The sequence below is a fragment of the Perna viridis genome, chromosome 3 (genome assembly GCF_037379345.1).
Source record: "Perna viridis isolate PV_CMFRI_1.1 ecotype Kerala chromosome 3, ASM3737934v1, whole genome shotgun sequence".
Taxonomy (NCBI): Eukaryota; Metazoa; Mollusca; class Bivalvia; order Mytilida; family Mytilidae; genus Perna; species Perna viridis.
The window spans coordinates 49,710,560-49,738,347 of record NC_142447.1 but is presented as its reverse complement, the minus strand read 5'-3'; the positions used below and the strand labels follow the sequence as shown (position 1 = coordinate 49,738,347).

Genomic DNA, 27,788 nt, shown 5'->3' with positions numbered 1-27,788 from the left:
TTATGTATCAATGATTAATTTGTGCAAAAAAAAATATTTCCAAAGTAAAGAAAACAGCATAACAAAATGCCTTGCTTTATTGAAAACCAAAGAAAAAAGTGAACAATTCTTTAAAAAATGTTTATCCTCACTTTCAAACCAACACAAAAAAATATCTTATAAACTTACCTGACCTACCTGAAGATTAAGGTGCCCAGTATGAACTGGATTCAACAGAGACAATGGTTGGGCTACTATCTTACAACAGTAATGACCAAATAATGGAAGCTCACAGCTGCCCTCTGAAAAAATAGATATTTGTACTTTCACCTAATTACAGTAGAAGCTATGTAAAAAAAAATGTCTACATCATGTTCAAGTGAAATTTTGACAGCCCATGTCGGACATTTTATCAAATTTCAGTAGACCTTTAAGTCAGTCTTTTACCTGCCTAGATTGAGAATAAACTTAAAAAAAACCTTTTTTGTAGTTATCTAAAGATAATATTGGAATTGTGTTATTCCATTATGTACTCTGTCTTTTGCAAAATATCTGAACGAGTGAACAAGTTCAGTTTCAACCACATGTGGACGTTCTGACATGTAAATAAAACATCGTGTCTCTTGGACTTTTTCATCACATTGGCAAACAGCTGAAAACTTCTGTGTGATGAAAAAAAAATGTTGATTATTTTAAAAATAAAATCGTGAATACATTTTGTATATTGATTTGAATGGGTTGTTGACTTCTGTATTAAAAAGATTCAATCGATGACGTAGTTTCAGGACCATGTGCTTTTCTTACCATTGAAAGATCGGCGGAAAAATGATGGATTTGTCAATCTTCTTCTTATTTAAATCAAGTAATAAATGTATGAAAATTCTCTGAGTCACTTCAATTAATTCGTATACCCAATCGTGTTACACGTGTAGCATTAATTTAATTATGCAATCAACTAATCAGTTACAGGTAAAATTGCAGTCACAGGTGGCTCCACACTGGCTAATTAATATTGACGTACACCTGTCAAATAATTTCCAATTAGGAGACAGGTAGACAGGATGTTTATACAGTAATAAAACCACACTGTAATTTATAAGGGTTGTCACTTTTTTTATGTCCGATATAGGAAAATAGTTGTCGGTCATTTGCAATATTTGTCGGTCATGACCGGCAGCTTTTACTGTTTCCGGATCCTTGCTCATATTCTATATTCTTAGGTAGTACAATACAGTTAGGTCATTTCCGAAAATTTTGTCTCATTTTATTGAACAGAAATTTCTAGTTTTTCATCATAAAAAAGTGCATATTTTTGAAATCCGTGGTGTGTGGAGGTTCAAGTCATTTATAAGTAATTTAGTGATTATTGTTATAAAATCCAGTAGCCATGGTAACAAGCTGATTAAAATATTTCTGAGTTTTAGTACAAATCAAGGGTGCCTTTCCAAAACTAATAGCCAATTACTATGTTTTATAAAATATCCGGCACTTAAGACACTACCACAGGATGAAAGCATGCATGGAGTAGGTGGAAAAAGGGTGAAAATAATAAGACCCTTTTCGATTCATTCTCTCACAATTTTAGTTCCAAAAGTTCCTGCAAAATAAGGTATTTTGAAAATCAGACATCTAATGCTGAGGAGAGAATCTAATACGGCAGGGGATTGAAACGTTCTGGATACCATTCTTCCTTTAAATTACACCTGTTTACCATTACATATATTACATCCATCTATGTATAAATGCTTAACTACATTTAAACAATATATCCACCAAATTTCAACTTTTAATTTTAAGTTTTACAAAATTTGACTGGGGTAACTTGGTGTGCGAAACAGTGTGCCTTAATGTAACTGTATAGTGCACCCTTATATATATAAATGAACAAAACAACCTTGCCATTACCCATTTCTAAAATTATATTTACAGCACCTGATCAGCATAATCTATAAATTTAAATAGGTCAAAGATGAGTGTGACCAAGTTTGGTCACCATCTACTGATTAGAAAATGAAATACAAAAGACTATGGACCCAAAAATATGGCATTAACTAATACTGTGCACATAATTTTACAATTAAGTAATGGATTTATTTACACTTGGCTTCTTAGAAACAAATTCATACCATAATTCTATATATCTGACACTAACCTGACGTAGATTCCATTACTAAGTCAAATGTTCCAACATTATCACTGATATCCTGTAACTTCATAGTACCATGGGCTACCATGTCAAACCTCGGACCTCTGCAGACCCAATTATACACATATTATACAATAAGTAACTTATAAAAGACGTGTGCTAAACGTTTAATTTCTTTCACACTTTCATATGGTATATACACACAGATCTGTTTATACAACTTGATTACAATTCATATTTTTCACTGTATTCTATGGAAATGATCCATAAAATCCTGAACTTTGTGAAAGTTTAACAAAAGTACAATAGTATGGAGATATTCCCAATCCGTAATGTGTAGTTTGCAGTCAAAACTCGTAGAAAATATGGAGAATCTGTATAAGTAACACCTCTGTACACATATTTTTCTCTGTCAATGATACGGATTATACAATAAGCAATGCTTATATGAATTAGTGTCATTGAAAAGTAAAGAAGATTCTCCATTTAGTTTCTGTGAAATATATTTCAAAAGAAGAAAAGACCACTAAGAATTTAATATTTTTTGCTTAGACATTAATGAAATTCAACAGTGTCTACAGGACCTAAGTTTGAATATTTTGCAGGCATTTTGATGTAAATAACATAGAAAATTTACAAAGATTCTATACTAATTGGTTTTAAATTATAATTAGCTCTTATATAGGGAAACAAACAGTCTATCTATCTTGTTCTGACATAGTACATGTTTGTTAATTAAAATACTTACAAAACCATGTTTCCAATAATATCAGTGTCATGCTGAAACAGATAAATGTGTGTATATATATATATATTTATAAATAGCACAGTATTAACTGAAATTGCACCTATAACTGTTCTGTAACATAAAAGTAATTAGACCATAGATGTGTAACTTAATGTCATGGTTTGTCATTATTTCAAATAAATATTATTTCATTGTAAATAATTTTAAGTCAATTTACAGACAAAATTATTGTTTGTCAAAATATACACAAATGAACCAGATACTCATAAGGTCTAACCGCATAGATGTATACATATGGTCCAAATAATAAGTATTACCTTACAGAATTAAAATATTAGTAATATAGCAATTCAAATGATATAATGTTACACAACATTCTTTAAGGATGGGTGCCAAATCTATGACCATTTTTCTATAGACACACAGTTCTTTGTTTCATTCCAGAAAACTTTCTAACAACACTTCTTTCTACATGCTTTAAAGTTTTCCCCACCTTTTGTTTCTGTAACAGTTTAAACTAACAAGTTCTGAATGTCTTTCCCAAAAACTTTTTCCATTTAATGTTACTAGTCCTGAAACTTGTTCTTGTTTCCATTAAACTTACTAGCCCTGAAAGTCTTTTGCCAACACTTCTCCCTACAGACCCTGATAAATCATTGATTTTTTTCTTCAGTTTCTTTGGTGTACTTGCTATAGTTAAATCTTCATGTAGTTTGTGGCAGTATATCTCAACTTTACACTCAAAGTCATGTGGAACATTCTCACTAAAAGTACAAATATAATTCATGACATTTTTTACTTCTGTGGTTTTATTTTAATTTCATGGGTATCATTTTTGGCAGTTTCAGGAAAGAATACATGTTGTTGGACACTTCAATTCATGGTTGCAAAGTTTTTTCAGTGCATACATAATTACAAATGGAAGTTACAAATATGATAAATCTGTTAGAGTTTTTCCATTTCCCTTATTACAAGTAAAAGGTCCAGTAAGTTAATATTCCATGATTAAAAAATTCAGGGGCCATTGATACTTCTCCATATTACAAAGAGTTTACACCACTTTTATGATGGTAAAATCAGAGAATATATAACTTCACCCCAACGATACATATATGGTTAAACTGGAATTACATCACTCAGGTAGCCTAAAGTCTATTTAACAATATAAAGAAATAATCAAAATCAGAAGAAAAACAAACATTCTACTTGGGTTTTAATATAACACCTATTTTTACCATTTTAGGCCCCTTATTCTAAATAGGTAGGGGCTACCAACACCAAATTAAATAGGAACCTTCTTCTAGTGGTTAATAAAATCATAGCAAAATTTCATAACAATAGGTCTGCCACAACTTAAGTAATCACACAAAAACCAAGTGTCTACGGACACTTTGACACAGATCATGACAGTACCATACCAATATACAAGTACAAATTTTCTGTGGTCGTATTATAATGAAACCATACTAACTAGACAGAATGTCATGCCCTGCAAAGATCTCCTATTTTTTTCAATTAAAATCATTATTGATTTACTTAAAAAAGATCAATTTTGCTTTTTGTGTGATTCTTATATTAAAAGTAAATGAGTGGTAACAGCCAGTCAAATATTTAAATTTTCACAATATCTAAGTTTTTCAATATATATTGCATCACAAAATGGAATTTGTGCTAATTGTCTCTGTGTATTATTTCTATATGTAGTTTCTCCACAATGTAATATGCCACTTGTCCCTGGTTTATTGTTTTGATGTACTTTTTTTTTAAATGCACTTCGTCTGCAGATATTTCCTCATTTGACACTTCAGAATTTCTCCCACTTCCATAAATTAAAATTTTTAATTCAAAACAAGAACTGATTACAATATCAGAGATATACAGCTCATATCAGTAGTATGGGTCAGTAAAGGCAATAACTACTGGACAACAGAATACTTTTCACTGTGTATTAAAACAGAAACATTTATAGTGAGTAACTTACAAGACAAGAACATCATCAAAAGTTAAGTCTGTCATACTTCTATCAACATTGTTGATCATTGATGTGTCATATATATCACTGTCTATCTTTATCAAACAAAATACTGCATATCTTCTGTAATCTATGAAACAAATAATACAAGTTAAGATCTGTCAATTCTTTAAAACATATTCTTGTACCACAATGCTAACTAACAATTGTGGAACTCATTAACTGCAGCTGAAATAATACACTACCAACTTCAGAGAAAGACCAAATTTAAATATGACAAATTAATCAATTTTTCATTTTGTTCAATTATGTTTTTTATAAACAATGAATCTGGTTAGCAAACAAAAGCCAATATAAAATTGTTCATAAAAATTTATAATGATTGATGATTCTCATGTTGACTTCATAAAAAAAACTTGCAGTTTCCTCTTCCATTATTCTGAATTAGGTTTAAGATTTTTTTTTAAATAAATATAATGAGAATAGGTATGGTGTATATGTTATAATTAAGATTCCTAAATGAAAAGAATGAATACAAGGGAAGTAACTCTATTGATCTTTAAAATATGACTAAATGATTCATTATTGATGTTTGAATGGGAGTCAAATTTCACCATTTTGTTAAAATTGTAACAAAAGATTTCATGGCTATAACATTGTATCGATTTGCATCACCTATGTCACTGATTTAAATGATAATAAAATTTATTTGTGAAATTTTAATAGGTCTAAAACTTAGATTTTGATCAAAATATTTTGCTTCAGTCTTGCACCCATTACCTTTAAACCTTCTATGACAATTAATAGTTTTTAAATCAATTAAAATCTGAGTTACAATAAGGAGTAAAATCAGGCTTGACATGTTGATTTAAAACCATATCTGAGATAGAAGTATGATTTATCGTATATATTTTTTTGTTAAAAAGAATCATAAACATGCCATTACAACACCCATTCAGTTTTAATAATAATTAGGAACTTTTAAACTTGACATTCCTACACTAGATTGATTTTGATTACAAGCTCCTTGCCCCTTACAACAAACTGTAAATAAACATTTGGTTATGATAAGTCAATATAATTCCACCCTCTTATTTTCAAGTAAGTACAAAATAAAGGTCAATATCCAGGTCATACAACATTAAATAACAATAACAGTTTAGGAAGCATTATAAAAAAATGTGTAGATGTTAATAAATTTATTTTTAAACAGTTCATTTCCTTTCCTTTTCAAATATGGTGTTTGGCTACCCTCATTTAAGAAACCATTTGTTCTGTGCAACTATAAACATCCAAAACACTTAAAGACTTAGTCAATCAACACTAAGGTAGTATATTCAGAACAGTCATGTCATAATCATGGTCAAAGTTACTCTTTTCTTACCTCCTTTATTTTTGAAATGATCTGTATCTTTCCACATCAGAGGTATTCTCAAATCTGTAAAGGACAAATCATACAATGTTTCTCATATTCTTTATGTAGATTTTTAACTGTCAATAATACAGCTTATCTTATTTATCAAAATAATCTGAAGTTCAGAATGACATTCATTCAAACAACTGAAAAAAAGATGAAAAAGGCAGCATAGAAATCCTTTGCTTGGTTTATACAGTGAAAACTGTCTATACCTAACCCTGAACAAAACAAACCAGACACTTTTGAAAGTCCATATATCAACTGAATGTACTTTGAACCTTGGTAAACCAAACACCTGTCTAAACCAAATCACTTTAAAGTCCAAACAGGTTCATTGGTAAAGACAGGTTTCATTGTATAAATATGTACATTTATCTATCTAAAACTTAGTTATTTAATGGGATCAAGATTTGCATTTCCATGGCATATGAAAATATCCCACTTTTTCCATTTTTGCAAACAGATTTCATTTGTTTTCCACAACCATTTTTTTTACTAAAAGAAAGTCTTGTAGGTGCATAACCAACAAAATACATTTCAATAAATCCAATAGATTATAGAGTTAAATATCAAATGTTGACAATTGTTGGCCATATAACTGGTATCAGATAAATACATTAAAAGTCAGATAAGATTATTTGTAAAGGCTAACTTTAAACATGGATATTCCAGTATGACACACAAGATGACCTTTTATGGGGACACTACTGATAAGCTACTGTCACTATAACCAGGGCACATGCAGATGCATGGTATCAAACTTGTCGACTGGTTCATATATTATCAAGAAATGCTTCCTTTTGTGAAATTTAAGTCATACTCTATAAGTGATAATTACAATTTTAAAATGCTACATGCAACACAAAGGCAACTTCCAATGGACCACTTGAAGCAGACAAGGTCATTTTAATAACGCAGAAAAAGTACATCATTAACAAGAATCAGATGTGTAACCTCTGATGACTGTTGGGTAGACATTACCTGTAACACACACTCTAGCTGTACATGGTACTTGGTTACCCTCAACTGACCTGAAATATTAAATAACTTACATGTCATTAGCTCATACATACATGTACATATGACAAGAAATATTCATGATGTACTTCATGTGACCTTGTAAATCTTATGTATTTACCAGGAATACAGTATCACCTGAACATAGTTATGATAAATGTACTTAATTTACAATTACAGCAAATAAACTTCACATCAGTTGCTTCATTTTTAGATTTAGAAGTCTTTCTGCATACATAATGATTATATAATGGGTAAGATATAATACTACTAGAGAAATGAATGGAAACTGTGAATGAAGATATATAGCATACAGGAAACACATGAACTATCTGACAATAATGATATAAATATAACACCCTCTGTCTGTTTCATTACCTCTCAAATGATACATTCCCAGAGAGCTGATGAAACACTTACCTTTGTCTACCTAACACCTGAGCTGTTTTACGTTTTTGAAGTTCTGTCATGTATGCCATGATCCGATGATTAGAGGTAAGCAGGTTACGAGCAGCCTCCAGCAGTTGTGATGGATGTTTAGATGCTGCCAGCAGTTTAGTGGTTCCTTCTCGCATTTTGATTTCATGGTCAATTTTCTGTTGCAAATCATGATCCTGCAAAGTGTCAAAACATTCAAATCAGTAATATATATCTAAATTGTTTGAAAATATCATTAAAATAACATTTTTTTCTTCTTAACATTTATTAAAAAATATGTTAACAATACTGACATGATTTTGCTCATTGTCAAAAAGTAGGAAATCAACAACAACAAAAAATGACTGAAAGGGGTAAGGTCTAGAACAGCTCTGTTCAAACAAAAATCTGCTAAATAGGAATTCTTGTTAATTAGGAAGAAATGGCTAATAAAAGTAATACATGATTTTCCATTCCGTTATGTTATTTAAAAGCACTACATGAAAAATTCAATAAAAATAGGTCATGTGTGTACCAAGCCTTCCTAAATCAACTTAGTTCTAAGTATCACTTGTATATTATATTTATCTAACAAATGAAAACTATTCATTTTCTTAAGATGTATGCTATCTTTTGGGACAAATTTTGTTTTAAATGTTGAACAAATATTGTTCTGTTTAGTAAATACCTAGTCAACAGGACTTTACCCTTCCTCTTTCTAGACAAAATTTGTTTTATATTGATAATAACTGAGTTCTAGATCCGGTTGAAAACACCAATTATAAAGACTTTGATGTTTGTTGACAAAAATTGGCCACCCACATTTGATGGCATGAAAACATTTGAAGATCTCAATTTATTTACTTTGAGTAAGGAAATTTCATTTACCTACAGAATGTGTCACAAAAAATGGCAAGCACTTTTAACCATACGTAAGTAAACACAAAAAATGGCAAGCATTTTTAACCATATGTAAGTAAACGCATAGTTTATTACACTCTAATCTGCAAATTTAACTAAAAATAATCTGACCAGGTTCTAAAAAATTGAGTTGGGACTATAATCATTACTTCAATATATCCCTTTGCTAGCGTGGATCTAACGATAATTATCTTCCTCTGTTTACTACAGATGAAGCCTTACCTCCCTTACAATCGTTTGACCCACCAAGGAGGAGTTGTTACCATGTAAAAACCTTAGATCAAAACATTACTAATCATCCTCATTCAAATATACATATGAGAGCACATCAAATCTATTGCTCAGTTTAGGAGTCATACATATTGTACCCAGATTATTCTAAGGATGAATAATCATGCATGGACAATTCCAGTACATGAAAAATTAAGACCTCCGTCAGCTATATAAGGGATATCTTGAGAATTTGTCACCCATATTTCCGAGACCTTATATTTGTGTGTATTGATTCAAATTGAAGTGCAAATTTTGTTTGGTTCAAGTGACATAAAATTTATGATAATGAATTTCACATGTGAAACAGTCATTTTGGGGTGATTTTAAATTTCATGGTTAAAAAAAAAAAAAGAAAAATGGTGCTAGACAAATAACCATTCTTATACAATGTTATACTGTACAGTCAGTGTAGTACTATGATGCCTATTTATTTTCTGATTTGAATATGCAGATTCTAATATATATCCATTTTCCATTTACTGTAGATCATTAAACTTGCTATCAACATTTATAACCTTCATTATGTCTATAGAAAACTCAAATATGTATTAGATTAAATGATCAAATGTAGATGAATTAAGAAATGATGCAAATTTAAGATAAAGATCAGGGATATCATTCCCTATCATTTATGCAGTTTATTTTCGATAAGCCAGGCTGCTACTGAAATTATTAAAGTGAAGATGTAGAAATTTCCCTGCACAGGTAGTTGGCAATGATTCATATTATTGACATACATGTGACTCATCCTGTGAGTATAACTGTAAATACAGTATCCTTTTTTGTTTTCAACATAAAATATTGTCTTTACTTCTAAACCACACAGTACAAAAGATATCCCATCATTAATGTTAAGGAGTTCCAGTCCACATGGCTGGTTAATCATTTCTTAACAAGGCTCTGAATGAATTAATTTGAATTACAAATGGCTCTGTGTAAAATCAGTTGCACTGAAGAGAATCTAGCTTCACTGTTCACTGCTTATCAAGGCCAGAACTGTAACATGCATGGTTTGATGGGTTCCAGCTGCAATACAGTCAACAGACTGAAACATCTTTAATATTGAATTAAAAGACCTATACAATCATTGAACTCCTAAAGTAGAAAAATCTGGTTGGCCAGTTAAAGAAGTTGTATTAACTGAAAGTTTTACACCTGGTTAAGTTATAAAACCACTATAAAATGAGTGTTACCACTAATTATGTACATTGACAACCCTTAAGCCATTAATATAACGGAAATCAAAAGCATTAATGGTCCATGTTCTCTTTAAAGTGGTGTAGGTGTACTATTAGTTATACTCTACTAATAGTGACAAATTTCTTCCTTTCCACAACCATATACATGTATAATAGGAAATGTACTGAGGAAGTATTATAAAGGAGAAATTTCATAAGAAAGAAATGATATTCCCACACAAAAAATTTATATTTCCTTCAGAGATAACATGTACCTATGTTTCTACTTTCAAAAAAAGTGCAAATGGAATTGTGGATTCTTTAGTAGAAGAAATGCAGCCCTCTGGATGAAAAGTTTCATAACTCACCACCAACTAAATTTTCTAATATGATGTGTATAATCTAATATATAACAGATGTAGCTTTGAATAAGAACAGATAAAGCCTTATTTTACCCAGATACTATCTAAATGATCACCTAATGCAGATAGATAAAGTATAGGTGTACAATCTGCCACCTTTAGAATTTCAATATAAGAATAGATAAAAATCTACCATGATTTATCACAAACATCTATAACATTGTATACAATACCAAGGTAAAGAGGGTTCAATTTATGATATAAAACAATAGCCTTTATACAATCATACAATACTTGGAAGTTTACAGATAATTATGTCAATATTTTGTTTATTTATTGATCAAATTATTTGAAGGCTAGGTTCAATGAGATCAATAATGTTTACCTGAAGGCTTGATGCTAGCTGCCGAAAATAGAACAAACTCATATCCTCGAGAATAATGGGGGATGTAACCCCTTCACTGGTATTTGACTCCCCATTCTTATGAGTTCGGGCTAAGTCAAGAATCGGTAAACACTTATCCATTACCTCTATATCTCCTTGTTAACCCATTTCGTAAAATGTTACTTTTTAAAATTAAGTACAAGTTGAAACATTACATAATCATAATTATTCCATCAACACTGAATGATCCTCTCTGCACTCTGTTTATCACACATATGTAAAGATGTAAACCAGTCAATATGAGAACTAACTGAAACTGTTAGTTTGTATCTCCCATAGACCACTAACAGGTCAACAGTGAAAACTTTTCATTGATAAAGACATTTAAAATCCTATGTGAATGAGTAAACAGCAGTTTGTCACAAAACCATGAATATGTAATGACTTTTACCTTTTGTAAATATCAATACAATAAAAATCCTAATCTCTTAGGTCCTGGTCTTACACACCTGGACAGAACAAGCACAAAAACAATATAGGCATTTAAATTCTAAAATTCATGTCCAGTTATAAAATCAGAATATCATCTGTCTTGTTCATTTAACTTATCCTCCAACTTTGACAGACAATAACAACTCTGATGCTGAACAAAAGGTTAAAGGTTAAAACACATCAGCTGAGCAAGTCCTATATGTTCCAATGAAATGACACAATACTAAATCAACATCTGTTTTAACATTTTTATCTTTGTTCATTAACAATTCAAGGTGAAGTAGAACTAATAACCATAGCAATCCATTTATATTCCTTTTCGTCAGACATTGAAGAGAAATCAATAGATATTAATATCTGACATTTTAACTACTCCAAATTAAAACACAAAAGTGAAGCATGCAGCTATAGATCACACAATTTTCATTCAGTAGTTTAATTAGGTATATTAATGAAGCTTCTTATTATCTACCTGGGCCAGCTGATTGATCCAAAGTATTGACCCATATAAAGAATCTTGATTAGTAATCCTTTGTGTGCTCTTGTTATGGGGCACCTCAGGGTACGACACTTTCAAAAGATAATCACCTTTGAAAAACACTTCTAACAGAGGCTTTCTTTACCACAGTAATGTCTGACAATATGTTTAATGTTACAAGACATCAATAGGTACATGGAAAGAAGGTTAATAAATTTGGCTTATGTGATAATTTCAGACAACTGTAGCCAATTATACTGATATGCAGTCTTATATTTAAATGAAATGTCCCTTTTACAACTTGTTTGAAAAACAAGACAGACATGTATATAGGGAATATAAAACCGTTAACTGAACCTTTGATTTACCTAATGGCAACTTCAATAAATAACAGAATGGGCCTCACAGGTATGGTCTTTGGCTGAAGGTTAAAAAAAGAACCATCAAAAAATTTCATGGGCCATTATATCCATTTCAGTGTAAACACTCAGTGTTCTAGCAAGGAATTGAAATTAGAGGGGCATAGGGAAGAGAGCACTTTAACATGTAGGAACGAAAAGACCCTTCAAACTGACTATTTATACCATTTAAAGTTTGAGATGCCTTTTCATCCCTTTTACCAAAAATGCAAGACCAAAGAAAAACAAAAGGGGATATACATGTATCCCTAAAATCCTTTTTTGAAATGAACCCTGCTAATTAATCCGGCAGTTTGCTTCAAAATTTTACTGTAGTTATATCAAGGCAACACATAACATTTCATCCCTTTGCACTTTGCTGACACTGCCAGTGTCACAATGAACAGAGCTTCATCACACAGAAGCAATAGCCCACAGAAAGGCACTCAAGACACATTTTTCTGACCAAGAGCTAACCAGTCTTCAATTTATCTCTTCGACACAGTTAAGTTGGTTGAGAAGTAGGGACTACCTAATTTGAAGTTTGGTAAAACCAGGCAACTGGAGTTTTTTTTAACCTAAATGTAACAGGCTTTTTAACTAAAATGGTACTTTTGCACTGTTCTGGCCTTCCCACAAGAAACTTCTTCAAAGGAAAACAAACAAATTTTAACACACATAGCAAAACTGATTTCAGAACACCGAAACTGCATCCAATTTTCAGTCAAGCAACGAAGACCTTGGTCGATTGAAATATCCATATAGTACTACATCACTTAATTCACACACTGCCACATCATGGCCAATCAACAAATCATGTGCTACTTTCCATTTAATTATAGCTTTTCATATGGTCTTCATCACTGTATAATTTTTTAGTATAAATGGTTTATAAAAAGAAACAAAGATTAAAACAATTACATTTGAATCATTATGAAACTATCGTAACTGCTTACCCAGGTTTTCTGCTCTTGACCATCTTTACCTATCCCTGACATAATTCACATCATAAACAGTATGTATCAATCTATAATTCACAGTTTTGTCACATAATTACAGACTCAATGTCTTCCCATTCCAGAAGAATCTACCATATACATGTGGAGCAAGGAACAAAAATCAATGTTAGCACTCCTTACGGAACTGGATCAATGAAATGCTTCCACACAGATCAAATTTCATTATAAACATCAGTTTTACATTTAACATGTGGTGAAACTATCAGCGTGCCTCTGTGGCTGCTTCAGTGATACTAGACACTTGTAACATTATAAATCCCTGATGGACCATTAAATTAAGGTCAAATATACTTTAATATGAGTAATAAGGGAATGTACTTGAGGGATGATGAACATCATGTCAATATTAATTACATTTTCTAAGGATAACCCCAGTCACATCACTCCAGATCTATTATCAACTAGGTACATGTATTATAGAAAATAAATAACATTTCAAAGTGTTATAATCATGTATAGTAATGCATTTGAAAAATTATGAAAAGTTCACAGCATCTTTTATTCATACTTACATGTGAATAAGGGGAACCTGGATTGTGGTATGAACACTTAACTTAGACAGTAATAAGGGGAACCTGGATTGTGGTATGAACAATGAACTTACATGTGAATAAGGGGAACCTGGATTGTGGTATGAACAATGAACTTACATGTGAATAAGGGGAAACATGATTATGGCATGAACAAATAACTTACATAAGAGGAAGCAATATTATGGTAAGAACAATTAACTTAAATAGGAATAATAGGAAACAGGATTGTAGGTTTCATGCAAGGAGGACAACAAAATTCACCAAACCAACCCATATGCAGAGCTAGTGTCCTCCTTTTCATTCAAATACACAGTTTAACTGAAAGATCTTTTATTCATCAAAAAGAAAAATGAAGTAGACTGAAAAAAGTCATTGTCTAAAACATAATAAATTACATCACAAATTATACATACATGATAATGTGCTCTACCATCCATTATAAATTTCTGAAGAGCTATGCCAGCTAAACATTGTAAATAATAAAAGAAACAAAAAACAGAAACAAAAGGAAACAGGATTATGGTATGAACACTTAACTTAGACGGGAAAAAGGGGAACCTGGAGTATGGTATGAACAGTTAACTTACATATGAATAAGGGGAACCTGGATTGTGGTATGAACACTTAACTTAGACAGGAATAAGGGGAACCAGGATTGTGGTATGAACACTTAACTCAGACAGGAATAAGGGGAACCTGGATTGTGGTATGAACAATGAACTCACATGTGAATAAGGGGAACCTGGATTGTGGTATGAACAATGAACTTACATGTGAATAAGGGGAACCTGGATTGTGGTATGAACACTTAACTTAAACAGGAATAAGGGGAACCTGGATTGTGGTATGAACAATGAACTTACATGTGAATAAGGGGAACCTGGATTGTGGTATGAACAATGACTTACATGTGAATAAGGGGAAAACATGATTATGGCATGAACAAATAACTTACATATGAATAACAGGAAGCAATATTATGGTAAGAACAATTAACTTAAATAGGAATAATAGGAAACAGGATTGTAGGTTTCATGCAAGGAGGACAACAAAATTCACCAAACCAACCCATATGCAGAGCTAGTGTCCTCCTTTTCATTCAAATACACAGTTTAACTGAAAGAAGGATCTCTATAGTACGTGTACAAGCTTTATACTAAAAAAAATACTTGACTCAAATCACTAAGTGTAACAATAAAAAATCACTGTAATTGCCACAACTTTATTAAGATATTGCCCTGTGCATGCCCGGGTGTCAAAAGAATAGGCCTGCAGCAGCACTAAGCTTGTCGTAAAAGGCGACTAAATAGTGCTCAGAAACCTAGCTGGGGGGTAGGTGCTCTGCCCACAGAGCAACTGGGATGTGTGTCCCAGTTACCTAAATGTAAAGATGCCACGTTCCTCGCACGTTAAAGAACCCTGCTGTGGTATTCCATAGGAGTAGGAACCTTTGCGCTCCGCCACTGGAGGCTAATTGCCCAACCTACCCATTCCCCCCTTTTATCTTGTGGCAATCAAAATTTGTCGACCCCATTATCCTTATGTCCCATCCCTTTTTTCATTCATCGTTTCATGTTCATTTTATCATCCCTTTCATTTTCATCACCTGAATATGGCTGAAATATTGCTGTTTGGGCATTAAACCCCAACAAACAGAAAACAAAATTATTAAGATATTGAAATCAATCAACTTTCTTGACTGTATATTTAACATGTATGGGTGTACTTTCTGCTTTTGTTCATTAAAATGTTTTACTTAAATTAATTACATTTGCAAAGTAATTATAATACAAATAATTTCCAGTTCAAAATCCTTGTAATGGTAATTAAATTGGGCAAGTAATCATAATTTAATTCATCATTTTCCTACATTATGTATGTAATTGACTCCATCCCTGCTTATCTAAGAACCAAGTTTCATCACATTCTTTTCAGTAATTTGGGAGGAGTTGCAATAACAAGAAGCTTCAGAAGTGTAATAAGGAAACTAATTTCAAAGGAGCTTTACTCCCGCAAAGTACATGTATAGGGATGAAAATTTCTGAGTCAGCCCAGAAAAAAAATATCTCTGTTTTCTGCTACCCTACCTGCCCTAGTATTTTATGGCCATTTTGGCCAAAGCACTAAATTCTATTCAAAAGTTATTTTATCTCAGGTTTATACTTGAATTGTGTGTAGAAAGTCTTATTTACATAGTAGTACTGGTATATATTTACTTTCACTTGAACAGTCTCAGTGCAATTTCTCTTTTTAATTTTATGCTAAAAACATGATTGTTAAAAATTTGGAAGTTGTAAACAAGATAGTTTCTTACTTAGTAATACGGTATTCAAATTGCAAATCACATAAAACAATAAATGTTAGTCCCAAATTTGGTACAGGGTTCGACATTAACGGTTGCCCGATTGCCCGGGGCAAGTAAATCGCCGGTCTGGGCAAGTAAAAACGACATCAAAGTTGCCCGACTGGGCAAGTGAAAAAAATATGTGCCCAAATTACATTATTTCTGATCATCGCAGCTCTAAAACATCGAAAATTACTTCTGTATAGTTCGCCGTTCTTCCCGACCTTGCTGACCTAGATTATCATTGGATAGTTTTCTGATTTTGCCTTTGCCAAAAACAGATCGTATGATATTAATGTCAACCAATCGGATGCGTCCAATTGTACATCTATTTTCGTTATCCAATTGAACATCGCGATTTATTTATGGAATTTCTTACTTTGGAAAACTGTAAGAAATCTGTATCGAAAACTTCGAAAATATGAGAGAAAAAGAGAAATAAAATTCTATTGAAGATAGTTATTGTTGTCCATTTGTTAAACTAAAGATGTCAAATAAAAATTCCTCACATGAATACTTGTAATTTCTTTGCTTCTTGTTTTACCCCTTATTCCCGCAAAAAATATGACGGCTTTTCGATTTATTTGGCTTGCAATTAATCAGTTCTCCCCAAGTGTCCAGGGAGTAAGCATGGCCAAGCAGGGGACACTTGACTGTTTTGGGGTAACTGGGGTCCCTGAAATTCCACAGAAAAATACAAAAGCTGACTATGAATTAAAACGAAAACGTGGGTTTAATGATGGATGGCTGAAAGACTTTGATGGCATTGTTGATTCTGAAAATGGCATGATCTGCACTGTCATCTGCATTATAGTTGAACAGTTTCTTGCCATCCACGTCTTATTAAACAAGGGTTTCTGGTTTAAACACTATATAGTGACACAAAGTTCCGGGCAAGTATTTCAATATTTCGGGCAAGTGAATCACATATGTCACTTGCCCGACTGGACAAGTGAATATAAAAGTTAACATCGAACCCTGTGGTATATTTCATACCTAAATTGTTGACAGACTGACATACAGAAAATGAGTGTGGGTAAACTATAGTCCTCAAGAATTTAAATTCTGATTTATTGATATTTTGCTATGGGAAGCAATATCAATTACATTTACTTTGTAAAATTTGTAAATTTCTGTTCAATGACAAAAGGGAGATAAATCAAGAATTCTTACTGAAAATAGAATCCAACAGTAACACTTCACTTTTTAATAAGGCCCCTGAAATATAGATGAGAAAATTGTTATAGGTTTAACTTAAGAAATATTATAATGGCATACTCAGATATGCACCATTTAAGACTTCCATTTATTCCCTGTTTGGATATATTATTACATACATGAAATTCTAGTTAATGTATTGTATGTAAACTGATGTGGGATCATTACCAGACACTATCACTGGGGTTCATGTCTACTGCTACAGATTGATTCTTCCATTGGCTTACAGTTCTGTTGAGGGTTATCAAACTGGATTATTTTTCAGGGGACAAGTTACTTAATCATCATATAAAAAAACAGGAAAAATAATAATAATTTAATATTGTTTTCAGAACAACTTCAATATCATTAATTCATGTACATACATGTTACAAATGTAACTTGTTTGTATAGTATGAAATAATTTTTTGCATTAAAATACATAAATAAAAATCATATTCGAAGATTCATTTAAGTCACCATCCCTTGCTAATGAAACAAGACATTCTCTCAATGCGCCAATTGCATTTCATGTTCAGATGTATGTCAAACATGGAGTGTATTGAAATACATGTTTTTTTCTGTCTGTCTTATTACAAACTAATGTTTTGGTAAATAAATATTGAGGCAGGGCCTTATCTAGAAGGAGAAATGAGCCAAAACTTCTCCTTGTTTGTGCTCACTTCTCCCATTTGCCTGACAGGGAGAAGTTTATTTAATAGATAACATAGACAAAAATGTTAATATTGTTACTTTTCAAACAGAATTTACTAAAACTTTTCCTTGTCATCCATGTCCAGACTAGGCTCTGAATTAGAGTATCACTGTTTGTTTAAAAAAAATGTAGAGCAAACATCATAGTTAAAGAAGTTCAACATAATAACAAAAAAATGGGTGAAAGACAGAAATGGCAGAATTTCATAAAAAAAGGCCATAACTGTGGTTCTTCAAAAGGTATGTTCGATGAGTTCAAAACAAAATTGAAAGTAGAAAAAATTGCAATTTATACTTCAAGACTAGTTCTTTACACAAATTTTTTGAACACCCCACCCTCTATGTCAACTTCCTATATGAATGTATCTGCTAGATTCTGCATTGTGTTATCCACTGGTGATTGGACAAAACAATTCATCCAAAGAAACAAGCAGCAATATGCAAATGAAGACCATACATAGAAAATTCATCCACCATTGATGAAATTATCAATGAACAATATGCAAATGGAGACCCTAAAAGGAAAATCTACCCATCAATGAAAACAATAATTGTAGAACCAGACTGTTACTGAATAATTTGATCTTAACAATGAGACTTGTAAAGCAATCAATGAAGACAATGCATGCTAAGTGTGAACTTTCAAACAATTTGAATTGGATGTCATGACATATACAGTTCAATCAAGCCACTGGCCAATGTGTATATTGCAATAATTTGACCTGGACACCAAGATAAAAATAGTAACAGCCAAATGAATTTTAAAAAAACAAAGAAATATAGTTCGATATAAAGATCAATTTTTCCCCATAATATAGATAAGCAAAATCGTATAAAAATGTTATAAGCTCCTGTTACCATCTATGGTTACATGTATTTAGACAGTCAGGAGATTCTGTTGGAGGATGAGGCATTATCAGAATCCTTCTAACATATCTACTGGCTGTCTAAATAATCAAAGACAATCACCTGAAAGCTTATAAATTATAATGTCATTATTGCAAGCTAAATGAGTAAAAGTTTTATTTAATTAATTTTTATATATTTTTAAATCCTAAAAATATGTGATTTACTGTAGGAGTCTATGAGAAAATCTATGAACTAAGACTGAGGCCTCAAGAGTTCTAAAGGTAGAATTCTCTTTTTTGTCAGATCAATTACAAAAATCAAATACACCAATCTCTACATTATTTAATCAAAACAATCATGTACTGATTCAATTTATATTGATCATTTGAATTTTTACACCTAAAATAAAGGTCAAATAGCCAAAAGTTGGGATAAAAGGAAAGGGGAACAAATTCAAATGTATCTTATCATAAGCTTAATGTTGTAAATAGTTAATGTTGAACTTTGTGATTTATTTTTAAATTCACCATTCTGATTATGAAGGACATTACAAAAAACACACACCAATTTCATAATGCATCATAACAGTGCGCCAGTTTGCGTAAAATTCAGGTTTTATGTCAGTTTACATGGAACACCAAGATGAATTAACACAAAACTTTCGGACATACTGCATAATTGAACAACAAACTGCTAGTTGGTCTTTTCCGGTTTCTAAATATTTTCACAACAAAAGTTAATTTTTAGACCACCAGGTCAAATCATTCAAACTTAAGCTGCCACTATCATTGAAATAAATCATGTCCTTAGATACATGCCCCTCTCAACTAACTACATACCTCAGTTGATAAGCTTTTTAGCTCAAGTGCTACAAAGTACTGCAAAGACACATATGTGTCATTTTTAAAAAGTGCTTAATTTCTTAAGCATCTAATTCCAGACACACATACATTAACATAAACACCAAAGTTTTAGAATACAAATTCAACAATTATGTATGGTGTAAACAACAATTGCCATGTAAAAGGGCCTGCATGAAATATCAGAAGACAGCTTCAGCATTCCAACTATTTATAGCATATAATATTTATATTGACAGTGAATGATGGATTGCACAGAAATAAGCAGGAACTGAAAACAGATAAGAAGTCAACTTTTTTTAATTGGATTGTTGTTATTACAAATGTACTATCCTAATTAATCAGCATTTTAAGTTCGCAGTAAAAGTTGTTTATAAGGCGTAAATAACATGGAATTGAATTTGACATATTAGAAATGCCTATAAAATTGATGTAACAATCTGCATTTGTACCTAAATGGGGTATGCCAATATGACTATTTCACTGTGGTAGTGTAAGATAATTGCAGATGCTATCAGGCTTTACAAATCTAAAGGCTCTGCTGATTACTTTATCAATACTGATTTTCAATCTAAATTGATAAAAAAAAAGGATTTTATCATTTTATCTGAGAATTTCCACAACTTTTCTTCAATGCTATAAACATTCTCTAACTTCAAGCAAATTTATCCATCTCTCAACCTGTTTTATTAGTATTGATAATGTCATAAGTGAGTTTTTTTCCAAGATTCATTGAATTTCATTGTAATGTCATCAAAACATGTACTGTTCTATGACGTTATGCACAAAGGTTGGGAGAATTTGAACTTGTTTAACAATGTCATACATTGTACATGTACTTACTTTTTTGAAACGACAACTGATACATTCAGGACTACAATGTCCACTAACACCACAAGTGTTAAACCCTGGAGATGGGATAGAGTAATCCTGTAATTTCTTCATCTTTTTCTTCATTACATTGATGGAAACTCTTCTTTGAAGTGAGCATCTGAATGAATTTTTCCTTTTTAGTGCTGGTGATGCAAAAATTGGTCGTACAGATTGCTGACATTGCCATGGAGAATGTGGTCTTCTTCCTGGAGTTATGTTTTCTTTCAGCTGAAATAGTTATTAGAGACCAGAATAAATTATGTTTTGCAGATAGCTGCAGCAATGAAGGTTGGGTTGATATTTGCTGTTTTGAAGCATGTATGGGTTTCTAAAAAAATTAATGCTTGTCAAAATATCTTATTATGAAATAACTGGAGAGTTTAATATTCTGCATAGGACCTTAACACATACATTGTATTCTTATACAACCACTATAATAAAACAGTATGCGGCAATGCAGCCAGATTGGTAAAAAAAAAGTTGGTTGCAGAGAGCAGTGACAGTTGTTGTTAGAAACACAACATGAACAAGCAGCCACAACATGTAGCATGGTTACTATAACTACAAATCATTACAAAAGGAACAATATAATGCCAGAATTAAAATAGTTTTGAATGAATCCAGGTCAATCATTTAACAGCTTTGTATCTTTTCACAGACAGAAAGTTAGTAGGTTTGCACAAATATATAAGTTCAAGCAATTTAGCAGCAATAACATCCATTGCATTATAAGAGCAGACACTAATTTCCATTATATACTAATCTCTTGTTTAGTAGGTCTATAACATCATCTCAGCGGACAAAAAAAATTGAAACTTCACGAAAGGTACATGTGGTACATACCGAAATGTGTAACCGTACCCATACCCATACCAACTTATCCCCATACCCAAATACTCTTTTGCCAATATCTTCATGTTTACATGATACTTCCAGCTGATAATTTGAACATTTACAAAATGATATAATGGCTAGACTGAGAATCAATGCTTTTAAAAATGTTTTTCGAAAATTTTATTTTCAGTTTTCAAAAAGTACCCAAATGCCCTCTACTCAAATACAAAGTCCAGTACGGCGGTATTTTTTTTTTTATTTTTGTACAATCTAATTACATATTTCACATTAGAACACCATAATATTATTAAAATATTCAAGGTTGAGAAATTAAAATCATATCAGATTCTATTTATGAGACTTTCTTTTTCATTCTTGATAAGATCATATCCATTCTCTGCAGGATTCAGTGCTACAGTACAGAATTCAAACTTTCGAAAATTCTTTTTTTAAACAATATCTAGTCTTCCAAAACATAATCCAAAGTCTTAAAGTGAAGTTTGAATCTCTGAATGTTTTCAGAAAGCGTAAAATTGGGACTGGAAAGTGAGAAACAGTCAGTTTCAGAGTGTACCAGTACATGTACAAATGTACATTCGTATCACTATTGTTTCAAATTGATTTCATTAAAACCATTTTCATGTACAATTTTGCACAGGCCAATCAAATATTGGGATTTTTCAGTCTCAATATCCTTTTTTTTTTAGGAAATGTTTACTTTAAGAAGGTAAATGCATACCTATGTGTTCATCAGCTTACTGGCCAGGGAAACATGCATATATTTGATACAATGTAAAATGTTCATGTAGGTGTTCAAATGAAATATTACATGTACAGTAGTTTAATCTATTTCTGGTGCAATAACAAATTTGAATTTTTTTTAGTATGAAGATCAGGGGCCTGCATGTGGATATCATACGACATCAATGTTAGGTCAGGGGGTATTTACTAACATATTCAAATCAGCTCAACATTCCACATATTGTTTATCATTCTTTTTATAAGTTTGCCATACACACTAAAATTCTGTGTATGCATTCATAATGAATATATAGGAGACATTCCACAATAAAATCATATAATTAAATGCATGCATGACCAAGAATTTCACCATTGCACTGGAACCAATGAAACAAAAACAATAATAAGCGATGATCCTTGTCACTCATCCATTCCTTAAGAAGGTCAGCATTTACAATCCTAATAGTTTTTTCGACATTCAATAGAAAAAAATCCAGGCTACATGTATAGAAACAAAAAAAGTGCAATTGTATTTTTTTTTTTATAATTTCTATCAGAGGCTTAACCTTTTTAATGCCATGTGAAAATTTCAAAATTTTATGCTCAGTGCCAAGGCTTGTTTTCCACACTGCCATCCAGGGTGTTGTGACATTAACAATGGCGTAACATCATAATATGACCTTGGATGTTCTTTTCAAGACGACAGTGCATGAAAATGTCCCAATTCTGACAACCTGTGAAGCACCCTACATCAGAAATGAATAAATCCGTGCTACTTTTGTACTTTTGTGAAGTTGGAAGGAGACTTTTGGAATTTCTTCCAACACATTACATCAATTTCGACCAAAAAATTGTTGTTATTAACGATAGATTTGAATGAAAATGTCACACTTTCATGACATTAGTCAATAATTTTAATGACATTATTTAATGAGTAATCAAGGGAACCAAGGTTATAGCGGTAATCAAAACAATGTAATCCAGGGACAAAGACCAATCATGGAAAACAGACATACACAAAAAAGAACATAAAGTAACTAAAATCATACAAACAAAGTAACAAAAGCAAAGGAGCAACTCAGACTCCACTAAAATAATTTTGATGACATCATCAAAATATTCAATGACAAATTCATAAAATTAAAGTACTTAATGACAAAGTGTGGCGTAATACTGAAACAAATGATTTGGGTAATTTTCCGCATAAAAAAGCACGAACAAACTACAGAAATAGTAAAAATCATTAAAAAAATTTTAAAATCAAAGAATGAATAAAAATGGTATTAAATAGCAGAAATTATTTTGATCATTCTTTCTCTGGACACTCTGAGATTGGTGATCAAAATCCTGAAATGTTGGAAAAACTCGTAACTGGATTCAAGACCAGTCTTTTTTGGTTTTCTTGATTCAGGAATCAAACATTTCAACAGAAATTTGCAATCAAATATTTTATTAAAGGAACACGAAAAACCCCTATTCATATTTTATGGTAAAAATTGCATTCATTGGTGACGAGCATTGCAGACCCCATTCCACAGTTTTTAGATGTAACACATTATTTCTGAAAATGCTTCTCACTTATTTAGGTCCTGAAAATGTGTACAGCTGGTTTTATCATATGCGAAAGAATAAATCTGTAAAACACAGGATAGCAAGACCTATAATATTGCTTTAATCTTAACCTTGAAAATAATCAAGTGCTGATATACAAATATATGTACATATGTAATAGGCTTCATCATTGGAATAGAAAATGAAACTTTGCGTGCATGATACTTTTGCACAGTCATCGTTAACTATGATGTCATATTTTACGTCATTTGTGGTGAAGCCAACGGAAATGTTTTTGAAATCAGAGACAGACAGTCTATCGGAATATGATAGTTCTGACCATGGAAGTGACTTAGAAAATGACATTGATAGCAGTGATGATGACAATCAACCAGCAGACATCCCTTTTATCAACAGCATGAAGGGACCTTATTTATACCACATATATGTAAGACTTGGAACATCAATGGGACGTGGAGGTATGATGGTCCCATATGATGCATTTTTAGATAAAATTGTTCATTGCAAGAAAGTAAAATTTGTTTATACACAACTTATTAAACAGCAAAGTTATCTCCTAAATGTAAATTTTTATAAGTGGGAAAATGAACTTGATGTTGAAATCCCAGAATGGAACAAACTATTTGTACTCAATAAGAAGTGTTGTAGAAATGTTTATTTGAATAATTTCCAATATAAATTTTTACACAGAGTTATTCCTACAAATGTATTTTTGTACAAAATTCACATTAAAAATAGTGATGTATGTTCTTTTTGTAACAATCAAAAGGAAACAGTTGAACATTTATTTTTTGATTGTGCAATCACCTTTACTTTTTTGCAAAATGTTTATTTCTGTCTCCAAAGATTTTTTACAGGGTTGGTTTAAAAAAAAAAATTTTCCTTTTAGGTGATCCTCAAGGACTTTTATTGAATCTTCTATTGACTGTTACAAAGAACTATACATTTAAATGCAAACTTGAGGAGAAACTTCCAAAATTATTAGGTTTAAAACATAAAATTAGAAGCTTATATGATATTGAATCATAAATAGGCCAGAAAAATTTCAAGGAAGATAAAGTAAAAAAATTGTGGGTCCCTATTGATATCATTTTCCCTCTTATAACCTAATTTATTATTTTTTCTGCCTTTTTAATAATCTTATCTAGTTATATATATACATGAACCAGCCAAATGAACATTTTGTAATAGTTAATTCATTTAGTTGAATTTAAATGTGTACAATGCAGTTGATTATTTATAAATTTCTTGAACTGAATGAAAGATGAAAGTGAGAGTGTGTGATAGTGATGGTGAGTATATACAATATTTTGTAGTCTTTTTTTGTATTAAAATTGATCCCTTGTGAAGACTCTGTTACACCTTAGGTGGTGATGTATAAGTCTTTGTAAAGGCCTGACTATACTCAAACAGAAATAAAAAATAATAAAAAAAAAAACATTAAATTAAAATGGTTTTCAAAGTTAAACAAAATGAAAAACAATAAAACTGGCATAGTTTTAAATGTATTTCATATAAAAAAAAATGCAGTTTACTGCATTGTCACCCTTTGTAGAAACACAAAAAAATACATCTTGCGCAGTGTAGATATAGAACTGCTTTTACATGCACCGGTGCTACATCAGACAGATATAAATATTTTCAAATAGGTATTTCCCCTTATTCTATTTTCAGCACAAATTTCAACTGTGCTATTGGGAACCAGACTGAGTTAATGACAAATTTGTCATTATTTTTGAGTTATATTTAGTATTGGTCCCTGAAGAATTTATTGATAGCATAAATGTTTTCAAGATTGTAAATATTGCTGACATGCAACTACAAAATCTAGTGAGTACTGACACCTGGGAAGTGATAAAATTACCCACAATATCGTGAAGTATACATGTAGTTAGTAGAAGTGATGCTTGGTATAGCATACTACAGATTTTGCCCTGTTCAAATGTTACCATTGGCATGTCAAGGTATCTGGTTTTGATGGACCTGCTTCCTTCTTCAAAAATGGGAACAAGAGTAGCAAAGAACTTGATGGCACCCTTATCATTGCTTTCATCACATAAAATACTGAATGGATTCTGTTTACAGTTTTCAATCACTATAGTCACAAGATGTGATGCTATAGCCTGCTTTATTATTTGGGTGCATTTAGTCCTCTTACATGAAAATTTCACTGCAATTTTACTGTCAGGGAATGTTTTTTTTTTTTACCAAGTTGATTAAATGATCAGCTACAAGGAACAGGAAGTTGTGTTCGGTCAAATAGTTTGATCATTTCTTTACGGAACTAGCCATTCGAAATTGTAAATCATGCTATTTCTTGATAGGAATATAGATAATTATAGAGAGACTTGTATGCCGTTCAGCTGTTCCAAGCGTTTTGATGATAAAGCGCATTTGCAATCCACACGGTTGTTGACATAAACAAAAAAGGTGAACAAAAACTGATGAAAATTTGATAAATTCAATTAGGGGATATTTTTACGGGAGGAACTCTATAAACCAGGATATTGATGCCTTTTTTTGTGGGTCAAAAGGTTAAATTACTGGAGACTCCAACAAAATATGGGAGGGTTAACACCTATGCCGACAATGACATCACAGCATAGTATAATCCATAAGCTCAATGGAAATAAACAAGTGGCAAATGCAAAAAGAGGCCCTTGGCACTGAACTTAGTAATACAAAATAGGCCAAAAATAAGCCCATGGCAAACAATAAGTTAATATCTTGCCCACTGATTTGGGGTTAACCCAGTACTATAGTAGCTTCACACCCATGCCATCATCACTCATAGTATACACGACATGTACGTAAAGGAATTTGTGGGCACCATTTGGAATTAAATACGTCTTTTTTTTTCAGAGAAAGTTATACAATCTACATTAGTTATGCCCAGTAAGGATACGCATGGAGGAGTTAACTATTTAACTGCTTGTACAATGTACTTGAACTTGTAAACATTTATAAAAATTGATGTATGCATATCAGAGTTTTTCATGTGAATCAGGGGTGTGTTTTCAGCAATGATAACCTTTTTGGAAAAAGAGCTGTAAAATGCATTTTTCCTCTGTCTTTTTAATCCTAAGCCACAGCCAACATCAAAACTATGATCTTGAATTTCCCGCTTCCTCTTCCGATTTGGCGACATTTTGAAAATATTTTTTTGTTTATCTGAGACTTATTAGTTCGCCCCTAATGCTACTCGGACCATAATTACAACGACACTCCAATTTTATAGTAATTTATCTCGGATCCGAAATACAGAAGTACCTCATATTCTACTTAGATATAAAAAAAAATTACGTCCGAATTTATCAAAACTTAGGCTTAGCTACCAACAGTTATTCTCTGAAAGCATTTTACATTTTTAATAGATGGTGTGGCACTCTTCTTCAAACTTGCAGAAACAGTATCATACAGTATAGAACTATGAGTATATAAGCCAGGGATTTTCCTGGCTTCAGACCATTATGGGCCCATTTGATAAAGGATCCCGGAACCTATGGAAATATTCTGGATTTCAATGGGCATTTAAAAAAAAGAAGGGCCCTTGAAAGGGTAAAAAAATCTCTTAGTACTGTCATTAAGGACAAATCCAACGGTTCATTTTAGTGTCTTATCAAGGGGTCCAACCAGATAATTGACCATTTCGATTCTACTTCAACACATTTTCCTGTAAAATTGAAAGGGCTCATCCCAGGGTAATCCATGTAAGCAATCAACTTTCTTTTCATGTTTTGAACTGTTGTTTGCCATGGTAACGCGCACCCGCTTTTCAAGCCAAAAACATTAAATTTTGCCTGAAAATTAAGATGTTTCGGCCTTTATTAACTTTAAGTTATTCAATTATATGATCATAATACGTTGTAAATCATAATTGTTAAAGTATAACGTTTCAAACGTGGATTAAGAACAGGCATACTTTCAAACAATAACAAATACAAATACTCTGTTAGCTCTTACAGTTGAAAGGTGCATCTTGATGTAAAAAAAAAAGAAGGAAAGTCTGAGCCATGATCCATGTGTCAAATTTCCTAATTACTGCATTTTTGTTAGACTCGTACACTTA

General features: G+C 31.8%; 1 protein-coding gene across 7 annotated transcripts in view; it reads right to left on the bottom strand.

Moving 5' to 3' along the window:
- Positions 1-26,870, bottom strand: part of LOC148622737 (rhotekin-like) — a 35,979-nt gene extending 9,109 nt beyond the window's left edge. For 2 of the 7 annotated variants that reach the window (XM_088572879.1, XM_088572877.1), the window contains exons 1-10: positions 26,751-26,870; positions 20,543-20,800; positions 7,700-7,893; positions 7,244-7,293; positions 6,230-6,283; positions 4,855-4,975; positions 3,478-3,637; positions 2,874-2,905; positions 2,132-2,229; positions 169-281 (exon numbers count right to left, since the gene is read on the bottom strand). In XM_088572879.1, coding sequence (XP_088429005.1) covers positions 169-281; positions 2,132-2,229; positions 2,874-2,905; positions 3,478-3,637; positions 4,855-4,975; positions 6,230-6,283; positions 7,244-7,293; positions 7,700-7,893; positions 20,543-20,800; positions 26,751-26,867 — 1,197 coding nt within the window. In that variant the 5' untranslated portion in view covers positions 26,868-26,870. Of the gene's footprint in view, positions 1-168; positions 282-2,131; positions 2,230-2,873; positions 2,906-3,477; positions 3,638-4,854; positions 4,976-6,229; positions 6,284-7,243; positions 7,294-7,699; positions 7,894-10,815; positions 12,955-13,139; positions 13,280-20,542; positions 20,801-26,750 lie in introns of those variants that run through there. The other 5 variants (XM_088572878.1, XM_088572882.1, XM_088572884.1 and 2 more) reach the window with 5 other exon arrangements.
- Positions 26,871-27,788: the final 918 nt, after the last annotated feature.